The 17,394-nt window shown below is 35.7% G+C and overlaps 1 protein-coding gene across 5 annotated transcripts; it reads left to right on the top strand.

Moving 5' to 3' along the window:
- The first annotated feature begins 2,034 nt into the window (after positions 1–2,034).
- On the top strand, positions 2,035–17,328 carry LOC107749754 (cadherin-related family member 2-like). 5 transcript variants are annotated; one of them, XM_016564908.1, is made up of 32 exons: positions 2,038–2,324; positions 2,595–2,815; positions 3,343–3,408; positions 3,660–3,725; positions 3,818–3,957; positions 4,126–4,179; positions 4,261–4,350; positions 5,629–5,720; positions 5,805–5,927; positions 6,151–6,297; positions 6,450–6,525; positions 6,779–6,897; positions 7,101–7,325; positions 7,427–7,582; positions 8,350–8,508; positions 8,597–8,658; positions 8,762–9,005; positions 9,288–9,527; positions 9,719–9,791; positions 9,934–10,518; positions 11,010–11,081; positions 11,188–11,237; positions 11,410–11,567; positions 11,819–11,915; positions 12,001–12,089; positions 12,245–12,313; positions 13,803–13,950; positions 14,067–14,188; positions 14,665–14,778; positions 14,886–14,969; positions 16,354–16,417; positions 16,960–17,328. In XM_016564908.1, exons 10-32 carry the CDS (start codon positions 6,229–6,231, stop codon positions 17,110–17,112), a joined length of 3,228 nt encoding a protein of 1,075 aa, XP_016420394.1. In that variant the 5' UTR covers positions 2,038–2,324; positions 2,595–2,815; positions 3,343–3,408; positions 3,660–3,725; positions 3,818–3,957; positions 4,126–4,179; positions 4,261–4,350; positions 5,629–5,720; positions 5,805–5,927; positions 6,151–6,228; the 3' UTR covers positions 17,113–17,328. The 5 variants fall into 5 exon arrangements, 3 of the variants coding, with proteins under 3 accessions (XP_016420396.1, XP_016420394.1, XP_016420395.1); XR_001641080.1 differs by lacking the exon at positions 16,354–16,417 and having other exon boundaries at positions 2,035–2,324; positions 14,067–14,105; positions 16,960–16,997; XR_001641079.1 differs by lacking the exon at positions 16,960–17,328 and having other exon boundaries at positions 2,036–2,324; positions 14,067–14,105.
- The last annotated feature ends 66 nt before the right edge of the window (positions 17,329–17,394 follow it).

The following is a 17,394-nucleotide window of genomic DNA, read 5'->3' as shown; positions in this document are numbered from 1 at the left end:
GGATGTGATATTATGATATTCAACCATGCCAGGTAAAACAGATACCGAAAAAAATATACTAGTTATGGAATGAATAGGAATGAATGTTAAAACGGCTTGCCACAGATGTCTTGCTCTACCGTAAACACTGGACGAGTTTGTCCTCATGAGGTCCCAATGTCAAGTCTTGGTTAACAATATCACAGGGCTACGATTAGGTCATTGCATAGACTGTCCTATTATCCTGTTCTCCGCATTGAATAAAAACTAATGAAAGCTTAAATCCTCGTCGGGCATCCTCAATGACAAAAATAGATAGCTGACTTGATTATTTTTTACTTCATAATGATGATGATGACATTACACCTGTGCACTGTTTTATTATTAAAGCTGTTTGCATCATGAGGGAGGCATATGTCATTATCAATTAGATTTCTTGCATCCCTTATGGAAAAACTAATCAGGGTCACATTACGTAAATTCTACTCTATGATTAGAATGTGCTTTGTCTCCCCCTACTGGCTAGACGAGGAACTAGGCTATAGACACTAGACCAGTGATGGGCAAACTTGGCCCTTCCAGGCCACTTTCCTGCAGAGATTTGATCCAACCCTGATATGACTCACCTGCCTGTAGCCTTCTAGTAGTCTTGAAGACAATGATTAGCTGGTTCAGGTGTGTTTGATTAGGGTTGGAGCTAACCTCTGAAGGAAAGTGGCCTGGAAGGGCCAAGTTTGCCCACCCCTGCACTAGATGATGCACCATCACGCAGTTCTCACATTGTTTCTTAATAAAAAAAGATGTTACAATGTTACTTAATGTGTGTTAGTGAGGGTCTTTCTCTTTTATAAATCATATGAAAACACCATCTAGAATGTATATGTTCACTCAGGTCTAACAAGTTGTTTGGGACTGGCATAATGTATGTTTGTTTGCTTGTTTGTTGTCTGCTTATTTTGTGCATATTCTTAACCAGGCCCATACTTTTCATAACCTTTGGTTAGCGAGATGGCTTCACTGTTGACCGCAATAAATAATAAGCAAAACACTTTGGTGTTATGGAAATCTATTAGATCTATTAATGATTAACTAGACAGTGGTTATATGTATAATAATCAAACCAAAACTTATTGCACAGTCTTATTGTTATTACAGTGAATGTTATGGCATGACGCCTTTAAATGTTATTTAATTTCCCAGCATAATTACACAACGTGCCTATCACTAAAGACATGACGGTTATGATCATTGGGCCTCAGCCATTTCACATCATTGTGCTAAATCATAAACCAAAATCTAAGAAGATAATATTAGGGTGGCATGTTAGTGTACTGTGATACATGTGGCACGAACAGGTCACATTTTACAATATAAGGTCCAGTAAACAGATTTATGATAGATTTATCTATTTTTATGTACTATTCTAACACACCCAAATTCACATTGATACCTGAACCACAGATCCCCACAGAATATTTATATATAAATGTATTTGTTTGTTCATTTCTCCATATACACAATTGTCATATTTAGATATATTATCTATTCTTTTCTAATATTATTTCATTCTGTTGTGACTTTATACAATGTCAAAGGCTGCACAAACCTGTTGTATAAATATGTACATGTACATACAGTATATTGTTATTTAGTATATATTTAATTTTAATACTTAATAATACATGCTTTCAGTTTATTTGTATTTTATATTTATTTTATATTTATTGTATCATTGTATATAATATTATACAAGTATTTGTATAAAAATGTTTTTTTACTATTGACACACTTGTACAATTGTATAATTCAAAATAGAGCATATGTTGCTGCTAATAAAAATGTATTTTAGTATTAGTTGATCTTCAGGCCTCTAGTGGCTTTAGTTTGATCCCTCATTCCACAGCATGTCCAGCATGGCAAACACCAAACAATTAGAGACAAACACAAGCTCTTCTGTCAGCCTCAGGAGAAAGTTCCTCCATTGTTTTTGTTTGATAGCGGAAAGGATTCTCCCCAGGGGAGAGAAATCTTTTGTCCGTCTCTCATTAATTACGAAGGCCCACAAGGGAAGTGGGCTCATTGAGGGTAGAGCCGAGCAGAGGGTAGGTAGGTTCTTGAATAGCTAATGAGCTCATTTGCTTCCTGGAATCTCTCAGATCACATTATGTCCAGCTCACTAGGGTGATGCCGAGAAATAGCCAGAAAATAAAAACTGGATGTAAAGATGCATGGTTCTATAGTTGGCTTAGAAAGTAGACGCCCTGCTAAACACTTCACTAGAAATGGTGCTACGCCATACCTTTGTCCTGTGGTTTCTTATAGCTTTTATGGTCTCGTGTAATCAGGTAAAATACATCTTTTCATTTTTCTTTTTTCAACCATAATTCTTATATATATATTACATAGGAATAACATAGGAAAACATTTCTTCTCTCCATGCTATTTCTCTGTGCTCTGTTCCAGCCTCCATTAATCTTGTATCTTTTAAGTTTGCTCAGGAGTTGCTGAATTAATGTGTGAATGGGCCGGATTATTCTGGACATAATGTGTTGTGACATTTGTTTGCCTACCCACACTTGTTGTTCTTCTAAACCATTCTCTGAACACTGTTTTAGGATCTGATTCTGTGGTGCCACTAAGCAGCTTTGTCATCAGGGTGAGAAGACTGTATTAAACACGCAGCCTTTTCTCTGCTACAATCTTAATGAATAACATTTACAACTGAAGGACAGCAATAGCCACTGATGCACTAGCCAGAGGTCTTGTATATTATATATTGTTCCCTCATTTGAAGAACGCCACTTGTTGGAATAGTACTAAGAGCAGATTGGCCACGGTAAGTCTTCATCAGCCTTATATCATTTTCAACGTATGTCTATTTGCGTTCAGTGACGGCATGCAGATCAAGAGCTTATAAAGCTTTACTTTTTAGAGATTATTCTTTTGTGAATGATGGGTATGTAAATTTTGATTGTAGACTATGGTATCTTGACAAATCTAAGCAGGGGACTTTATAGCAAAAGTCTCAGTTTAATCTCATTGATGTCTAGGAGAAATATGTGAGATATTAAAAAGATATAAGCTGTGATTTTACTTAGCTACGGGTATATTGGATGAAAAATTAGTGCAAATTTATGATATTCAACCATTCCAGGGATTGAAATGTAAGAAGTTCTGAAAAAAAATTAAATAAGGCAGATTGATTTGCTTTTATTAATTATTGTCTTAAATTGCAGCATTGGATTGATCTCTCCTTTTTAGATTTGTGTGTGTGTGTTTCATAACGTTCTATCGCCTAATTTTGGAGGTGGAAATATTCTGCATTTAATGGTGATTTTGTGTTCTGTTTCTTTGATATTACAGCCTTACAGACAATAATAGAGAAGATGGGGAAACCATTACTTCTCCTTTTTGCTTTTTTAGCTTCTTGTGAGTATCTGAGAATTAGTCAGTGTCCATTTTATCTAGGCCTATCAAAAAGTTGTGGCTTGTTACACTGCATTAGCTCAAAGTCCAAATCCAATAATGATACACTCTTTGGACAGAAGCCAGTGTAATTACGTTTTACTGTCACTTACAGAGGAGAATTCACAAATTTAGTTATTTTAAATAAGATTTTTTTTTTCTTAGAATTGCTGTATTATGATTCATATGCTGGTTCATGTTTGTGTTTTCTGCAGCATACTGTAATTCTATCCCTGTGATTAACATGGCTGTGGTAAATGTGAGAGAAGATCGTCCAGTAGGTCTGTACATTTTAGTCTCTACTATATGCTCAATCCCATTTTGCATTTTTGTATGCATGTAACATTTTCCTAATTATGTATTTCCCCGGCAGGTGTACTTGCGTTTCAAATCGAAGCATTTGATCCAGATGGTGACCCTCTAACATATGGTATTGCTGGAACAGACTCTAGTCATTTTGACGTTGACAAAGAGTCTGGTGAAGTCAGAATCAAGAGTATGCTGGACAGAGAGGTATTTGTTAGGAGTTAGAGTCTGCTCTCTATTCCTGAATTGAGGAGAAGGGACAAAAGTTGGGAATTGTGAATTTTAAATAATTTCCACAACAATTTTTTATTAAAATTACTCTTCATAAAAGACAACCGGTTAACTTTGTGTATGTTTATGCTTTCTTTTTTTCAGACAAAAGACCTCTTACTCATAGAGGTTGTGGTGAATGATGGAGTTTATGCAGATGTAAGTTGAACCTACTGGAAGTATCACAATGCTCAGAAAATTAAATTTCCTGAGTCCCAACATGTCTTTCTGCCCTTTTAGGTGACAAAATCAGTTTATGTTGCTGTTTTAGATGCTAATGATAATGCACCAGTATTCCAAAATCTGCCCTACAATGAAGAGGTTCCAGAGGTGAGTGAGCCTGTTATACTTTGTGTGTATTATGGATGTAATATGGATGCTGTAACTGCTCAACACCTTACAGTTCTTACATTGAAGGAATAATTCACCTAAACCTGACAATTGTGTCATGTACTCATCTCCTATCTTTCAGAACAGGGCCGTGGCTAGGGTTCAAAATGTTTTAAATAAGTAAAAATGTTATGAATGACAGAATAGGCTGTTATTGCATTCAATTTCCCCAAAACTATAGGCTCACTTTACAAGGTCACATTGTAAACTCTGCACAGTTGTTTGCACAGAAGTTAGACATAAGTTCTCAATTTCACCGAACAGTTTTATTATTACCTAATAAGCTGAAACCTTCTGATTGACAATAGCCCCACCTACTGGCCCAAACAGGCACTGTTTAACAGTGTTTTTAAAAGGCGCTGAGAAAAAAAAAAAAAAAAAAAACACAAGACACCAAAAAAGCAGCGAGACGAGGGCCCAAGAAAGTCATAAAACACAGGCATGAGTGAGGTGATTTAGATGTATTTTCACTGAGAAGCAAAAGAAGATAACTACTGGAGCTGCCAAGTTCCAGAAAACAAGTATCATAGCAGCCTCATAAAAGCAGCCAGTATGACTTGAGTAGGCCTACTGTATTGCAATATAAGTAAAATGTGTTATTCACTGAAGCATCTTCCCTAGCTCTCCAGTTTTTGGTCGGATCTTTTTAATGATCCTTTTTACGAATTATCTCAGTAACAGGATCATTGAGTCAGTGTGTTGAACACTTTAGGGGAATATTATAAATGTAGAACTTGAATCGAGTTTTTTTTCCCCACATAAAGCTATTGTATGGCATGGCCGAAGACAGACTTGGACTATTACGCACAAGTCATTCTTTTTACGGTGCTGTTGTGTCCCTTTTGAAGCTTGAAATTTTCAGTTTCCATTCATTGTAATTGCACTGAAAAAAGTAACAAGTACATTGTTGTACAAAAGTCTACATCTTACGGAAGAAAGTCAAACAAACAGGTTTGGGATGACATGAGTATGAGTAAATGATGACAGAATGTTTATTTTTGGGTGAACTAATCATTTAAGAGGTGCTAAGATCCACAAGCTGTGATGGTGTTGATCCTGTGTGAATCAGCTGGGTTAATTCTGTAATCTGCTCCAATTTAACTTTACTCTCAGTCTGAGGTGTTTAGCACAGAGAGAGAGCTTCAAGAAGTGACAATGTGCATTTGTTTATTTTTTTGAGCTGTTTGTTCACATATGTTTTTTTATTCCCTCCTGCAGAATGAACCTGTGGGCAGTACACTGTTCAGAGCAAACGCCATAGATTATGATTTTGGCACAGCTTCTATTGTGTCCTATACAAAATTGATGACGTATGTTCCCTTCAAGTCATAAATTGCATTTTCACCCCCACATCTCACTTTAATTGTATTCATAACACAGTAAGTTTGTCTTAGGTGACACCAAATGATGGGGCTAGCCTGTTTTCAATCTCTCCGACTACTGGAATTGTTGTTCTGCAGGGACCTTTGAGCTTCACTGACAAAAGTCCTTTCTATCAGATACGAATCATTGCATCTGTAAGTATTTATTTATGAAGTATTATATTCAGATAAGTGATGGGGTTTTCTTTGAATGAGGGAAAATATCTGTGTATGGGATGCACACTTAAAAAAAGATGTATAAAAACATTGCAATATTTCATTATTTTTACAAAACAAGCAAAAAGAAATCCCAAAATCTACAAAGGTTTATCCATGCTGTTTACTCTGTAATTTTCTAACTGATCATTGGTTTCGTCAGGATGGTGGTGGGCCACTGATTGATCAAGAAAACGTAGTTCAATCTTCATCAGTAATTGCATTCATTACAGTTAAGGATATGCCAAATCTCGACCCACAATTTCTGAATTTACCTGACCTTGCTGCTGTTGATGAGAATTCACCTGTGGTGAGTGGAGGAGAGAGGAGAGAGGTTACAGATACCAAATGTATTCTCCTTAGTACATGTCATTCCCAATCTCACACACACACACACACACACACACACACACACACACATAATGATCTCTCACCTTTGAATCTTTCTCTGTACACTCTCAGGGTACATCAGTCTTTATTGTGAGAGCCAGAGATCCAGACACTGGGATCAATGACCAGATCCACTACAGTATTGAAAGTCAGTCAATTGGAAATTGTATTTTTAAAATGCACTTGGGACTTTATATTTTGTATTTTTTTTTTTTTTGCTTATTTCAATTGTAAACAGGCTCTCAAATGTCATACTCTATTCTCTGTCACCAATGATAAAGATATAGTAAGTAGTATTCGGCTGGTCATGTGATCTTAATGTGGCAGCCACCATGAGAAGAGACCACCTTATGTAGAACAGCTTTTTCTAGGCCATTATGACTTTTTGTCCTGTTGCACAGGTGCTGATGCACCAGACCTGTTCCAAATCAATGATGAGACTGGTGAAATATCTATCAAAACTGTATTTGACCGTGAAGAATTACTGGATAAAAATGCTGTGGTAATGTTACAAATAAAGGTGAGTTACTGACTTCTGAATTTAATTGTATCCTGTTATTATGATATCAGGTTGATTACAATTTAACGGCAGCAATATTTGGCGGCAAACTAATGTCACTGTTTACGTTTAACCTTTGTAGTACCTATCATAATCTATGATTTTTATGAACGGTACTTGATTTTTTTTTTTTTTTTTGCTGATTTTTTCTTCCTGTACTTCAGGGAAGTGAAACAAATTGTAATGTGGTTGGAGTTATTGCAAGCACAATAGGAGAACTACAGATTTCTATTGGAGATGTGAATGGCAATGGCCCTGAATTTTATGAGTGTGAAGGTGAAATTGAAACCTGCACACAGAAAAACAGCTTCATAGGCAAAGTTGATGAGAATTCATCTGCAGGACTGTCAGTAAATGAACTGAATATAAGAGTCAAAGATCCAGACCAGGTCTGTAATTACAACATTTGCATGGTTTCTTCTGAGGAGATTTTTTTATTATGATTATTTATGTTTCTCGTGTATTGATGATTATTTTATCTATGATCCAGGGGCTAAACAGCAGGTTTAATCTCCGTCTTGAGGGACCTGATAAGGATGTGTTCGCTGTCAGTCCCAGCACTGGGGTGGGAGAAAGTTCTGTGCAAGTGATAATAAAAGATTCATCTGCTGTTGATTATGAGAAGAAGAAAGTAATGTATGTTCAGGTTTGTATATGAGGGTGTCTCTGGAGATTTACCGCATAAGATAGCCGGGGCCCAGTAGTTTGGCCAGTGCCAGAATTACTGTATCCTAGCTTAGAGAAAAGGACCTTGCCTACTTTTAGAGTGATTACAGATACTGAAGAACATGCCAGTCACAAACACAGGGGAGAGTGGTCTTTACTGCATTGAGTTAATAACACCAAACTAGAAACCAGGAAAGATTTTATTATTTTAATATTTTTCTATTATTTTTACATTATTTTAAACTGGGTGGCATTTATGATAGTAGCCAGCCATAAAACAACAATTACCTTTATACAAGACAGTTCGTTTCAGCTGCTTAATTTGACTGGTCAAGCAGTATTGCAAGAAAATTGTTTACAGTATAGCAGCATTGAACGTTTGACTCTTTTTGTCACTTCACTTGCTTATGTTTCACTGCATAGAATATCACTTCGATGGTTTATATATATATATATGTATGTGTGTGTGTGTGTGTGTGTGTGTGTGTATATATATATATAGAGAGAGAGAGAGAGAGAGATAGATAAATATAGGTGGTGAAGCCAAAATTAACAAAATAGCTGTTCATATTTTGCCTGAAATGTTCTTTACTCTCTATTAACCTCAACCAATGCCATGAATTTAGGACAAGACTATTTGTTTTCCTGTTAAACAAGAGTAGCATTCAGAAAACCTGTTTGAAACCTCTTTGCAATAGACAAAATTGTAATAAAATGCAGTTTTAATACTTCGTTATATCTCTCCAGATTATTGCTGAAGATGCCAGTGCAGACTTCACCTCTATGGCTTCTATCACGATTAACATCAATGACGTAAATGACAACATTCCTGAGTTTGAGGAGGATGTTTATGAGTTTTCTATTGATGAACACTGTGATGACGGAACTGTTTTGGGCATCATTACTGTAAGTGCATCTTCTATTTACTCACTTTTCCTTTTCGTGGTGACTAAGATTGATTGTTTTGATACTCACTAATGTTCTGGTTTGACAGGCAACAGATGAAGATGACTTGGATGATGGCAAACTCACTTACAAATTGATGCCGGAAAGCATGTATGTTGAATATTCAATCGGCTATCATTTGGTTGGGACAAAATTACTCAGTTAGTCATTGCAAGTTTGCTCTTTTCTTTTTCTTTTCCTAAATGTACATCAGGCGGGAGTTATTCGATGTTCATCCAGAGACTGGAACTATCGTTGTAAAAAATGGACAGCGTCTTGACAGGGAAGGCACCAATTCCTACTCACCCACCCTGCAGGCCATAGATTCAGATGGCAAGATTGGTACCACTGTTTTGATGATCAACATTCTGGATATTAATGATCAGACACCAGTGATGAACAGAGTACTTTATGAGGCCTATGTACAAGAGAACCAAAAATTAGAGCTTAAAATCCAGGTAACTTTATGGATGTAATGGTGATTGAGAAATCAGCATAGACATCTAAAATGATGAAGATAGATCGTGTGAATGTTTTGTGTGCCACTTTTACTCATGTAACTAGTAGATAGTTGCATGGTGCTAGCAAGGTCATGGACTTGACTGTCAGGGAACACAGAAAAAAACTGTATACCTTGAAATTACTGTGAGTTGCTTTGGATAAAAGTGTCTGTCAAGTGAATAAATGTAATGGAAGTCTCTATGTCTCTAAAGGAAAACCTGTTTTTTTAATTTTGAAAGGCTACAGATGGAGACGACCCAAAAAACCCAAACAGCATAATCCAGTATCGCATTGACAACAGCCCGTTCAGTAGTAACTTTACCATAGACCAAGACTCTGGTGTGCTTGAAAACAATGGTCGATTGGACCGTGAGGCTATGGACCCTGCCCTAGATGGTGTGATTGAGTTGATGGTGATCGCTTCAGATATGGGCACACCATCCCTGTCCTCCACAGCCAAAGTGACCATCAACATTGGGGTGAGAGTGCAGCATTTATATAGTTAGAGATGGACTGTACCATTTATTGATTTATTGATCATTTATTGTCTTCACAATAAGCAATGTGCATATATTTATATGCATTTATTAAAAATAGATTTAGAAATATATTGAAGTATAATTCATTAATTTCATTAAGTAACTTACTTTTTTCTTTTTATTTTTCCTAGGATGAAAATGACAATTCTCCACAGTACCTTGATCCTGCTCCCTACGAATTTAAAGTAAAGGAAAGTGAAGGAGGTAACTTGTGCTTTTTCTGAACAAATTCATTACGATTTTAAGTAATTTTTTAGTAAATTTCCAGAACTGCATAATTATTTTCAAGAAATAACTTATATGAACATTTTGTAAAAACTGACAACTTTTTGTCTCCCCTCTATAGGCATATGGGTTGGCTCTGTGCGGGCTCACGATGGCGACCAATCAGACTTCAATAATCGTATCTTCTTCAGTATTACTGATGGTAGTTTTGGAAGTTTCATATTATTTAGTGAGAACATCAGTGAAGGTTACAGGGGCAACATCACGGTGGATCCCGCTGTTGAGCTGGACTACGAAAGTGACCGCAAGACGTACGATCTAACAGTGGAGGCCTCGGACTTGGGTCAGCAAAAGGTTGAGACAACAGTGAAAGTAATTGTGGTTGATGTGAATGACACTCCACTTGAATTCCCATCCGACATGACCCTGAGCGTAAAAGAGAACAGCACCTTGTCAATGCCTCTGGGCACAATCAAAGGCAAAGATGTGGACACTGAACACCTTCTAGAATATGAGCTTGATTCTACTGAATGCCAATGCAATGGCGTCAGAGGTCCATGTCCCGAAGAGTGGTTCAAAGTTGAGAGTAACGGTGATGTGATAACTAATACTGTCTATGATATTGACTTTGAGAAATGTGATAAAGTGTTCATGAATGCCAAGGTGGTGGATGTTTTAACTGAGAAGAGGAGAGACAGTACTGAAGGTACGTTCTGTTGCATCATATTGTCCATTAAAAAAGTGCTTTCTTTCCTGCGCTAGCCGTTTTTTTTTTCATAGTATGTTCTGTTGTTAAAGGAATAGCTCACCCTAAAAATGTTCCAATTCATATAATTTTTTTTTCGTGAATAGAGCAAAACAGGTGTTTTTCATAATAAATAAATAAAAATAGGATGGTCCTTTCCAATTGCAATTTTTTGTTTTACAATTTTAGATTTGATTTCTGGTCGCATATTGTCAAACACGACCGTTTATGTGACATTCATTAGGTATAAGTGATTTTAAACTTGAACATTTAAAAAATTAAGAAAAATACAGGACTTGTACAATATGTGGATGAATTGTTATTTTTAGGTGCACAGTTCCTTTAAGTTAAACGTATCACATTCCCTCGCTCATATTAACCAGTACCATTAATCATTTTGGTCTTTATTGAGTGCATTAAATATTCATAAAATATTGTTCACTTGCTTGTGGGAGTTGTCACTATTAACATTGTGGATATCAATGACAACGCCCCAGAGTTTGTTGTCTTGCAGGACTTCTATGGTACACAAAAATTATATTCAAAAATAAATAAATAAATAAATGATTGACATATAAGCAAATGTATATTATTTATGAAAAAAGTTTTAACATATTTCTGTTTCTCTAGTTGTAGTCATTGAGAAAGTTGAGGTGGGCACATCTGTTGGCAGAGTTTATGTAAGTGTGATATTTCACTTATTGACAATTTGAGGTCTTTTTATATGTCACTTTTTGTGCTGTAATATCCACTTATCCACTGTTATGTGATTTTTTTTTTTATGTTACAATATAATGTCTTTGAGTCTCCATAAAGTATTTCCCCGGGTTTGTTTCCTTTTACATCTTTAAGGCCATAGACAGAGACACGGGAGAGAACAGGAAAAGCAAATTTGAAGTTACCAAGGTGGACTTTGTTAGCAGTGAAGGGAATTCCACAGAGAGTTTGTTTCTCTACGCCGACTCTGCCGATCAGGAAGATGCTGACGGAAGGTTCACTGCACATATACGGTGAGAAATTAAAGTTTCTAACCTATTTGTAAATCACGAATAGACGTAATGTGGTGCGATGCGGCAAGTTTCCAACATTAAATAATTTGTCTGTCCATGCTGAAGGCTTAAATGCTGTGTGAATAAGTTAAAACAGAATCCGAAAATAGAAACTATTCAATGTGCATCAGTCAAAATGTTGTTGTGGCTGGTTACACCCCAAAGGAACTAAACTGGAAGTAAACAAGCAAATGTCTCTTCATAATGTCCAGGTCCCAGAAGGCAATGGAAAATAATAAAAGAGGGAAGTTCATGGTTCAGGTGAAGGCGTCTAATCTTGATGGTCTCAGTTCCACCTCTGTGGTTGAGGTAGGGTATTTTCACCCCTTCGATGTATTATTAATTCATTCAGTCTTGCTTATTTTAGTCATTTTCTAATTGCATTGTTTTGCAGCTTCTCACAGTTGACAGCTCCTACAGAGTCAGTCTCAGATTTAGTGCATCTGTGTCTGAAGTCAATGAGAATTTGCCTCAGATCAGAGCGTAAGAGATGCACTTTAAGGCTGATTTGAATCTATTGATGTGTGAAGAAGTGTTATTTTAAAGGACACTTGGAATGTGATTCATGATTATTATTTATTTGATGCTTTTTTCAAATTCAGGTCAAAGGGAATAAATGTGTTTGATATTTTTTACAGGATTCTGATAAGTGCTACAAAAGCAACGGTGGAATTCTTCAATGTGTTTAGTGAGACGGTTACTCAGCGGTAAGATTCAATCACCCACATCCCCATGTATACATATACAGTAAACTAAATTGAATCTCACCAAACTCATGTTAAGTCTGGAATATCTTTTTATTTCATTCCTGTTATAATATGTATAATCCAGCAGGTGGCGTGTACATCATAGACTAAATCCAAGTCGGTTTGTATTTTCTCTCCCAAAGAGATTCAAAATTCCATGTAGATTTCCTGTCTTGTCAGTGCTACTGTTATTAAGCAAACGTTTCCTTTATTTGGCATAATTACAGAGAATTATGGATTTAATTTTGGCAAGAGACCAGCAAAATTGTATCTACACTGTAAAAAAAATTACACCCATTTCAAGTTCAGTTGCTGACTTAAATTTTTAAGTATAATCATCATAGTCGTAACTTAAACTTACTTAAAAAATCGAGTTGAATCAAAAAAGTTGAAATTGCTCAATGTATTTTGATGAGTTACTGTAAAAACGTGAGTTGCCATGACTTACTGATCATATCATTTTTTTATAGTGTATTTACAAACAGGATATTTATATTACTGCTCAAGGGACCCAAAAATTTTCAAATACTCCCCCAAACCTGTATAACTTTATTTCTTCGGTGGAATATAAAATAAGACATTTTAAAGAATGTTCAGTGTTGTTATAGTTAACTAAAACTATATATAAAAAAATATATGTTAATTAAAATACATTTACATTTATGTATATACCAGATACTTTTATCCAAAGCGACTTCAAAAAGTGGAACAAAGGCTTCTCAAGGAGTCAACAATATTTGTAATATACAATGGTTTTGTAACAGTTATGAACTCTTTTTGTTGTTTTTCACTCTGTTTAGTCTTCTAGTCTGTTTAGTTCATCTGTGCCCTTATTTGGTTCTGTTCCTGTCCAAGTTTAGTTCATTGATTCATTAGTGTTCATTAGTTAATTCCCATCACCTGTTTGTCATCAGCTGCCTGCCTTATTTAAACTCACTCCTTAGTTCTAGTCTTCGTTCGGTATTTTATATCAACATATACGTTTGTATTGGTGTGTGTCTACCCCTCATATCTGTGGATTATCCTCTACCTGGTTGTTATTAAACTTCTTATTGTTTGTATCTTCGTTCTCGTGTGCCTTCCTCGACACAGCCGTGACAGGTTTATTTGACAACTGGATTAGGACTAAATAAATAAATATTAGATGGAAAAACTTAAAAATGACTTTAAAAACGAAAATCAGTAATGTTGCCTTGGCAACTAACTTAAAATAAGTTTAAGATTAACTATTAAACATACTATAACTAAAACTGAAATAAAAAAATGTATTAAAGCTAATTGGAAATTTAAAAAGAAACTAATAAAAATTACAAAAACATAAAATTACTAAAAGTAAAATGAAAACTGAAAATATAAAAATGCTAATTTAATATATAAATAAATGCTATAATAGCATATAAATAATACAACAATTATAAAACAATGACAGCAGAATTTATGTCCTTTGCAGAGCTGAAGAGATGACCATTTTGGAGGCTTATTTTGTGTTCCCAAACGGCACAGCTCTTGACTATGATGCAGTGACCGCAATCCTGAATTCAGAGGAAGTCTACAAGGAACATGGATACCAACTAACTCAGCTTGGATTTACTGGCATTGTAAGTAACAACAACAACAAAAAACAATCCCCCTCCCAATACTCCAAAAGTTAATCATGAAGGTTGTTATCAACATGTTAAGCTTTACATTTTTTTTAAAATTTCTTTAATAACAGTCGACAACTGTTACCGAGTCTACAGATGTTAAGACAGAGGTATTCATCATGATTGGTTTGATGGCTGCACTGGCGATAGTTCTTGTTGTAACAACCACCTCACTCGTGTGCATCAGAAGAAAGTAAGATCTACTGAATTAGCCATTCAAGTTTCAATGATGTTAAAGAAACACTTACTGTTTGGTTTGAATGATGCTCTTGGTACAGCTTATCAGTCTCTGTATTATACCATTCATTTATATTTCTACTTTTAAATAATTTGTAATATTTATAGGGCTAAAATTAGCAACCATGCCCAAGTTGGATGGGAAGGCACTGCAGGTCATGTAGGGTGTATTTACTTTACAGTGAACTTGCATGAACCCGCCTGTCAGACCTGTTCCCAACATCAGGCATGGAGCCAGTACAATGGCATTATGGAAGACCCGCTAACCTCAGTCTGGGTCACACACATTACAAATCTGCTAACCAGATTCAACAGATTTAAAATAGCTCTGCTTGATGTGCACCCACACACATATGCACACGTTTCTTCATTCTGTCTGCGACCGTTTCGGATTTTCAACTTAACGCTGCTGGGTCTCTTTCTACCCTTTAGCTACAAGAGGAAACTGAAGGCAGCCAAAGCCATGAATTCAGCTGCCACAGTGGTCATAGAGAATCAGAAGACCGGCCCTGTTGTTCCTGGAACCAACAAATACACCAAAGAAGGGTAAGACAGACATCACAGGTTGCCTAAAATGATGGCCCGTTATATAATTTTGAACAGGGATTCATCAGCAGGCTGTTGTGTGAGATTGTCTGATATGTATTCCACAGAGCAAACCCAGTGCTGAATATGAATATTGACACGGCCACAGACCTAGGCTTTGACGAAGATGGCTCCAGCGCAGACAGAGAGAGGTACCATAACAGTGCTCTACAGACTATAAACACTATGGGGAAAAAAAAATTATGAACATTTTATAGACTCACCAACAAACATGCCTAATTTGATATCGTCACTGTCATTCTATTTTCAAATTGTGCTAAATTACCCCATTTATTTAATTACTGTTAATTTATTAAAATGGCATACTCTACCATTTGGAACCCATTTACTCAAGAGTTTGAAAGAAGTGTTTTATGCTTATTTGTAAAAACAGTAATATTGTGAAATTTTATTACAATTTAAAATAACTTTTTTTCTATTTTGTCTATTTTAAAATGCAATTCATTCATGTGACAGCAAAACTGAAGACTAATGGCTGCTGAAAATTCAGTCACATGATCCTTCAGAAATCATTCCTACATGATGATTTGGTGCTCAAGAAACATTTCTTATCATTAGTGTTGAAAACATTTGTGCTGATTAATATTTTTATGGACACTGATCCCTTTTTTAAGATTTTTTTGATAGAAAGTTTAAAAGAACAGCTTTTATTTTAAACAAAAATCTTTTGTAGCATTATAATGTTTTTACTGCCACTTTTTAATTTGGTTTTAATTTTTTTATTATACTGTCACAATTTAATTTATTCTTGCTGAATACAAATATTAATTTCTTTCACAAAAAAAGGGCCCCAAACTTTTGATTTGTAGTGTATACATCAAGGGGCATGTGACACTTTACTTATTACTTTTTTTATTATTATTAATCATACTAAATTATCAAAACACTAAATCAACAGCCCTATTAGTTACATAATGTATCGCAATTGTCTGGTGTCTCAGGCAGTTTGTGATTTCATGTAAATACATTAGACAGTGAGAGGTGAAATGTGATATTCCCTGCTCTGAAATGATCTAAAAAAAAGACGATATCAGATTGCACATTCAAAAACTGACTTCACTGTAAAAGATGGAAACCACTGACCTACAATGGAAGTATTTGCAAGCATGTTTATCTTGTCATGGGAGCCCACATTCTGCCAATGAACTTAAATGGCATCTACAAAATCCATTTAAGATACAGTATGCCATTTGTCCAGGACCAATACTGTGGTTCTCCATGACAGATAGCGTCTGTTTGCACTAATCTGTGGGTAATGGTAGATTATGAGTTTCACTAGCAGTAGTTTTAGTTTAATGTTGTGATGTTGGCGATCCCATGTTTCTCAGAATCACACTAAGCTATACTACATGCTAATTGAAGCATGTGTTTGATTTTATTTCAAGCTACGTTACTGGTCCAAAATGTCTTTACTGGTAACTTTTTCCCCCATAATGTCCTTTGTGTCTTCATACAGAAGAGTTGCTTTGTGAGATTCTGATTATGTGTGTATGTTGTGTGTCTGTTCTGTTTTAGCCTTAATTCCTTGGACTACAACATCGATATGACCATGGCAGAGAAAGACACTATGCCAATGATGGTAAATGTATTATTAAAATAAAGATAATATACAGTGGGGAGCAAAAGTCTGAGACCACTAGTAAAAGTCAACAATTTGTGAAACAATTAATTGAAAAAAAACAAAACATGAATTGAAGTATTATTTACTATTTGTTGTCACCTTTTTGCTTTAATAACAGCAGCACTCGGGCTGCATGACCTCCATAAGTTTGTGTAAAACCTGATAATCATGTTCTCCAGCATGATTCGAGGCATTCACAAAGGCGTTCACATTGTCACTGATTTGCTTATTTGATTAGTGACAGAGCTAAAATATTTCTTATTCCATTTTACTTAAAAACTAATTCAGAACCCTAAAAGTTCCCAAGTTTTTTTGAATCACAGATTTTCAATGTGATGGCAGACTTGAATTCCACAGGATTTCACGCATATTTCCAGTGCCACTTATAGTGCGAAAAGACACATTTTTCTATAAATGCTGGGACACAAGTGCTTCTTAAATCTTTATAAGTTCTTTAGCTGAGTATGTTTTGAGTACTTACTTTTTCTGTTGTGCGGTAGGTAATTCAGGAGGAAGAGGAGGAGGATGAAAGGAGTGAATCTCCGTACATTGAGCCTCTGGGTGCTGCACTGGCCCAGCGAGAAAAGAGGAGAGGTGCAGACAGCCCCAGTCTCACTTTTGCAAACCCTTCCATAGACACCACTGATCTCTAACATTCAGCCTCTGACCTCCACCTATATGCCTTTTTTTTTTTTTTATACGTGGTCCTGCCAAAAAAGGAGAAAAGTCTCAATTTCACAATTTATTCAATTTGGACAAACTCTAAATCTCAACAAGACCGTTATCATCAATGCACTTTTAAATGTAAGAGTTGGAGAAAAAAAATTCTCAGTGCACAGTGTGTCGTCATGTGACACACAGCCACAACAGCACTTATGTTTTATTTATTTTTTCCTTTTTATTCGAAACAACCCCAAACGCATTAACTATATCAT

This window comes from Sinocyclocheilus rhinocerous, unplaced genomic scaffold (genome assembly GCF_001515625.1).
Source record: "Sinocyclocheilus rhinocerous isolate Xijiao unplaced genomic scaffold, SAMN03320098_v1.1 scaffold860, whole genome shotgun sequence".
NCBI lineage: Eukaryota > Metazoa > Chordata > Actinopteri > Cypriniformes > Cyprinidae > Sinocyclocheilus > Sinocyclocheilus rhinocerous.
This window is presented reverse-complemented; position numbering and strand designations above follow the sequence as displayed.

Excerpts from the sequence above, each read along its gene's own strand:
- LOC107749754 (XM_016564908.1), top strand. The coding sequence starts at position 6,229 with ATGCCAAATCTCGACCCACAATTTCTGAATTTACCTGACCTTGCTGCT. Across the intron at positions 6,526-6,778 it reads GATCCACTACAGTATTGAAA|GTGCTGATGCACCAGACCTG; the intron begins GTCAGTCAATTG and ends CCTGTTGCACAG. Across the intron at positions 9,006-9,287 it reads AATTAGAGCTTAAAATCCAG|GCTACAGATGGAGACGACCC; the intron begins GTAACTTTATGG and ends TAATTTTGAAAG.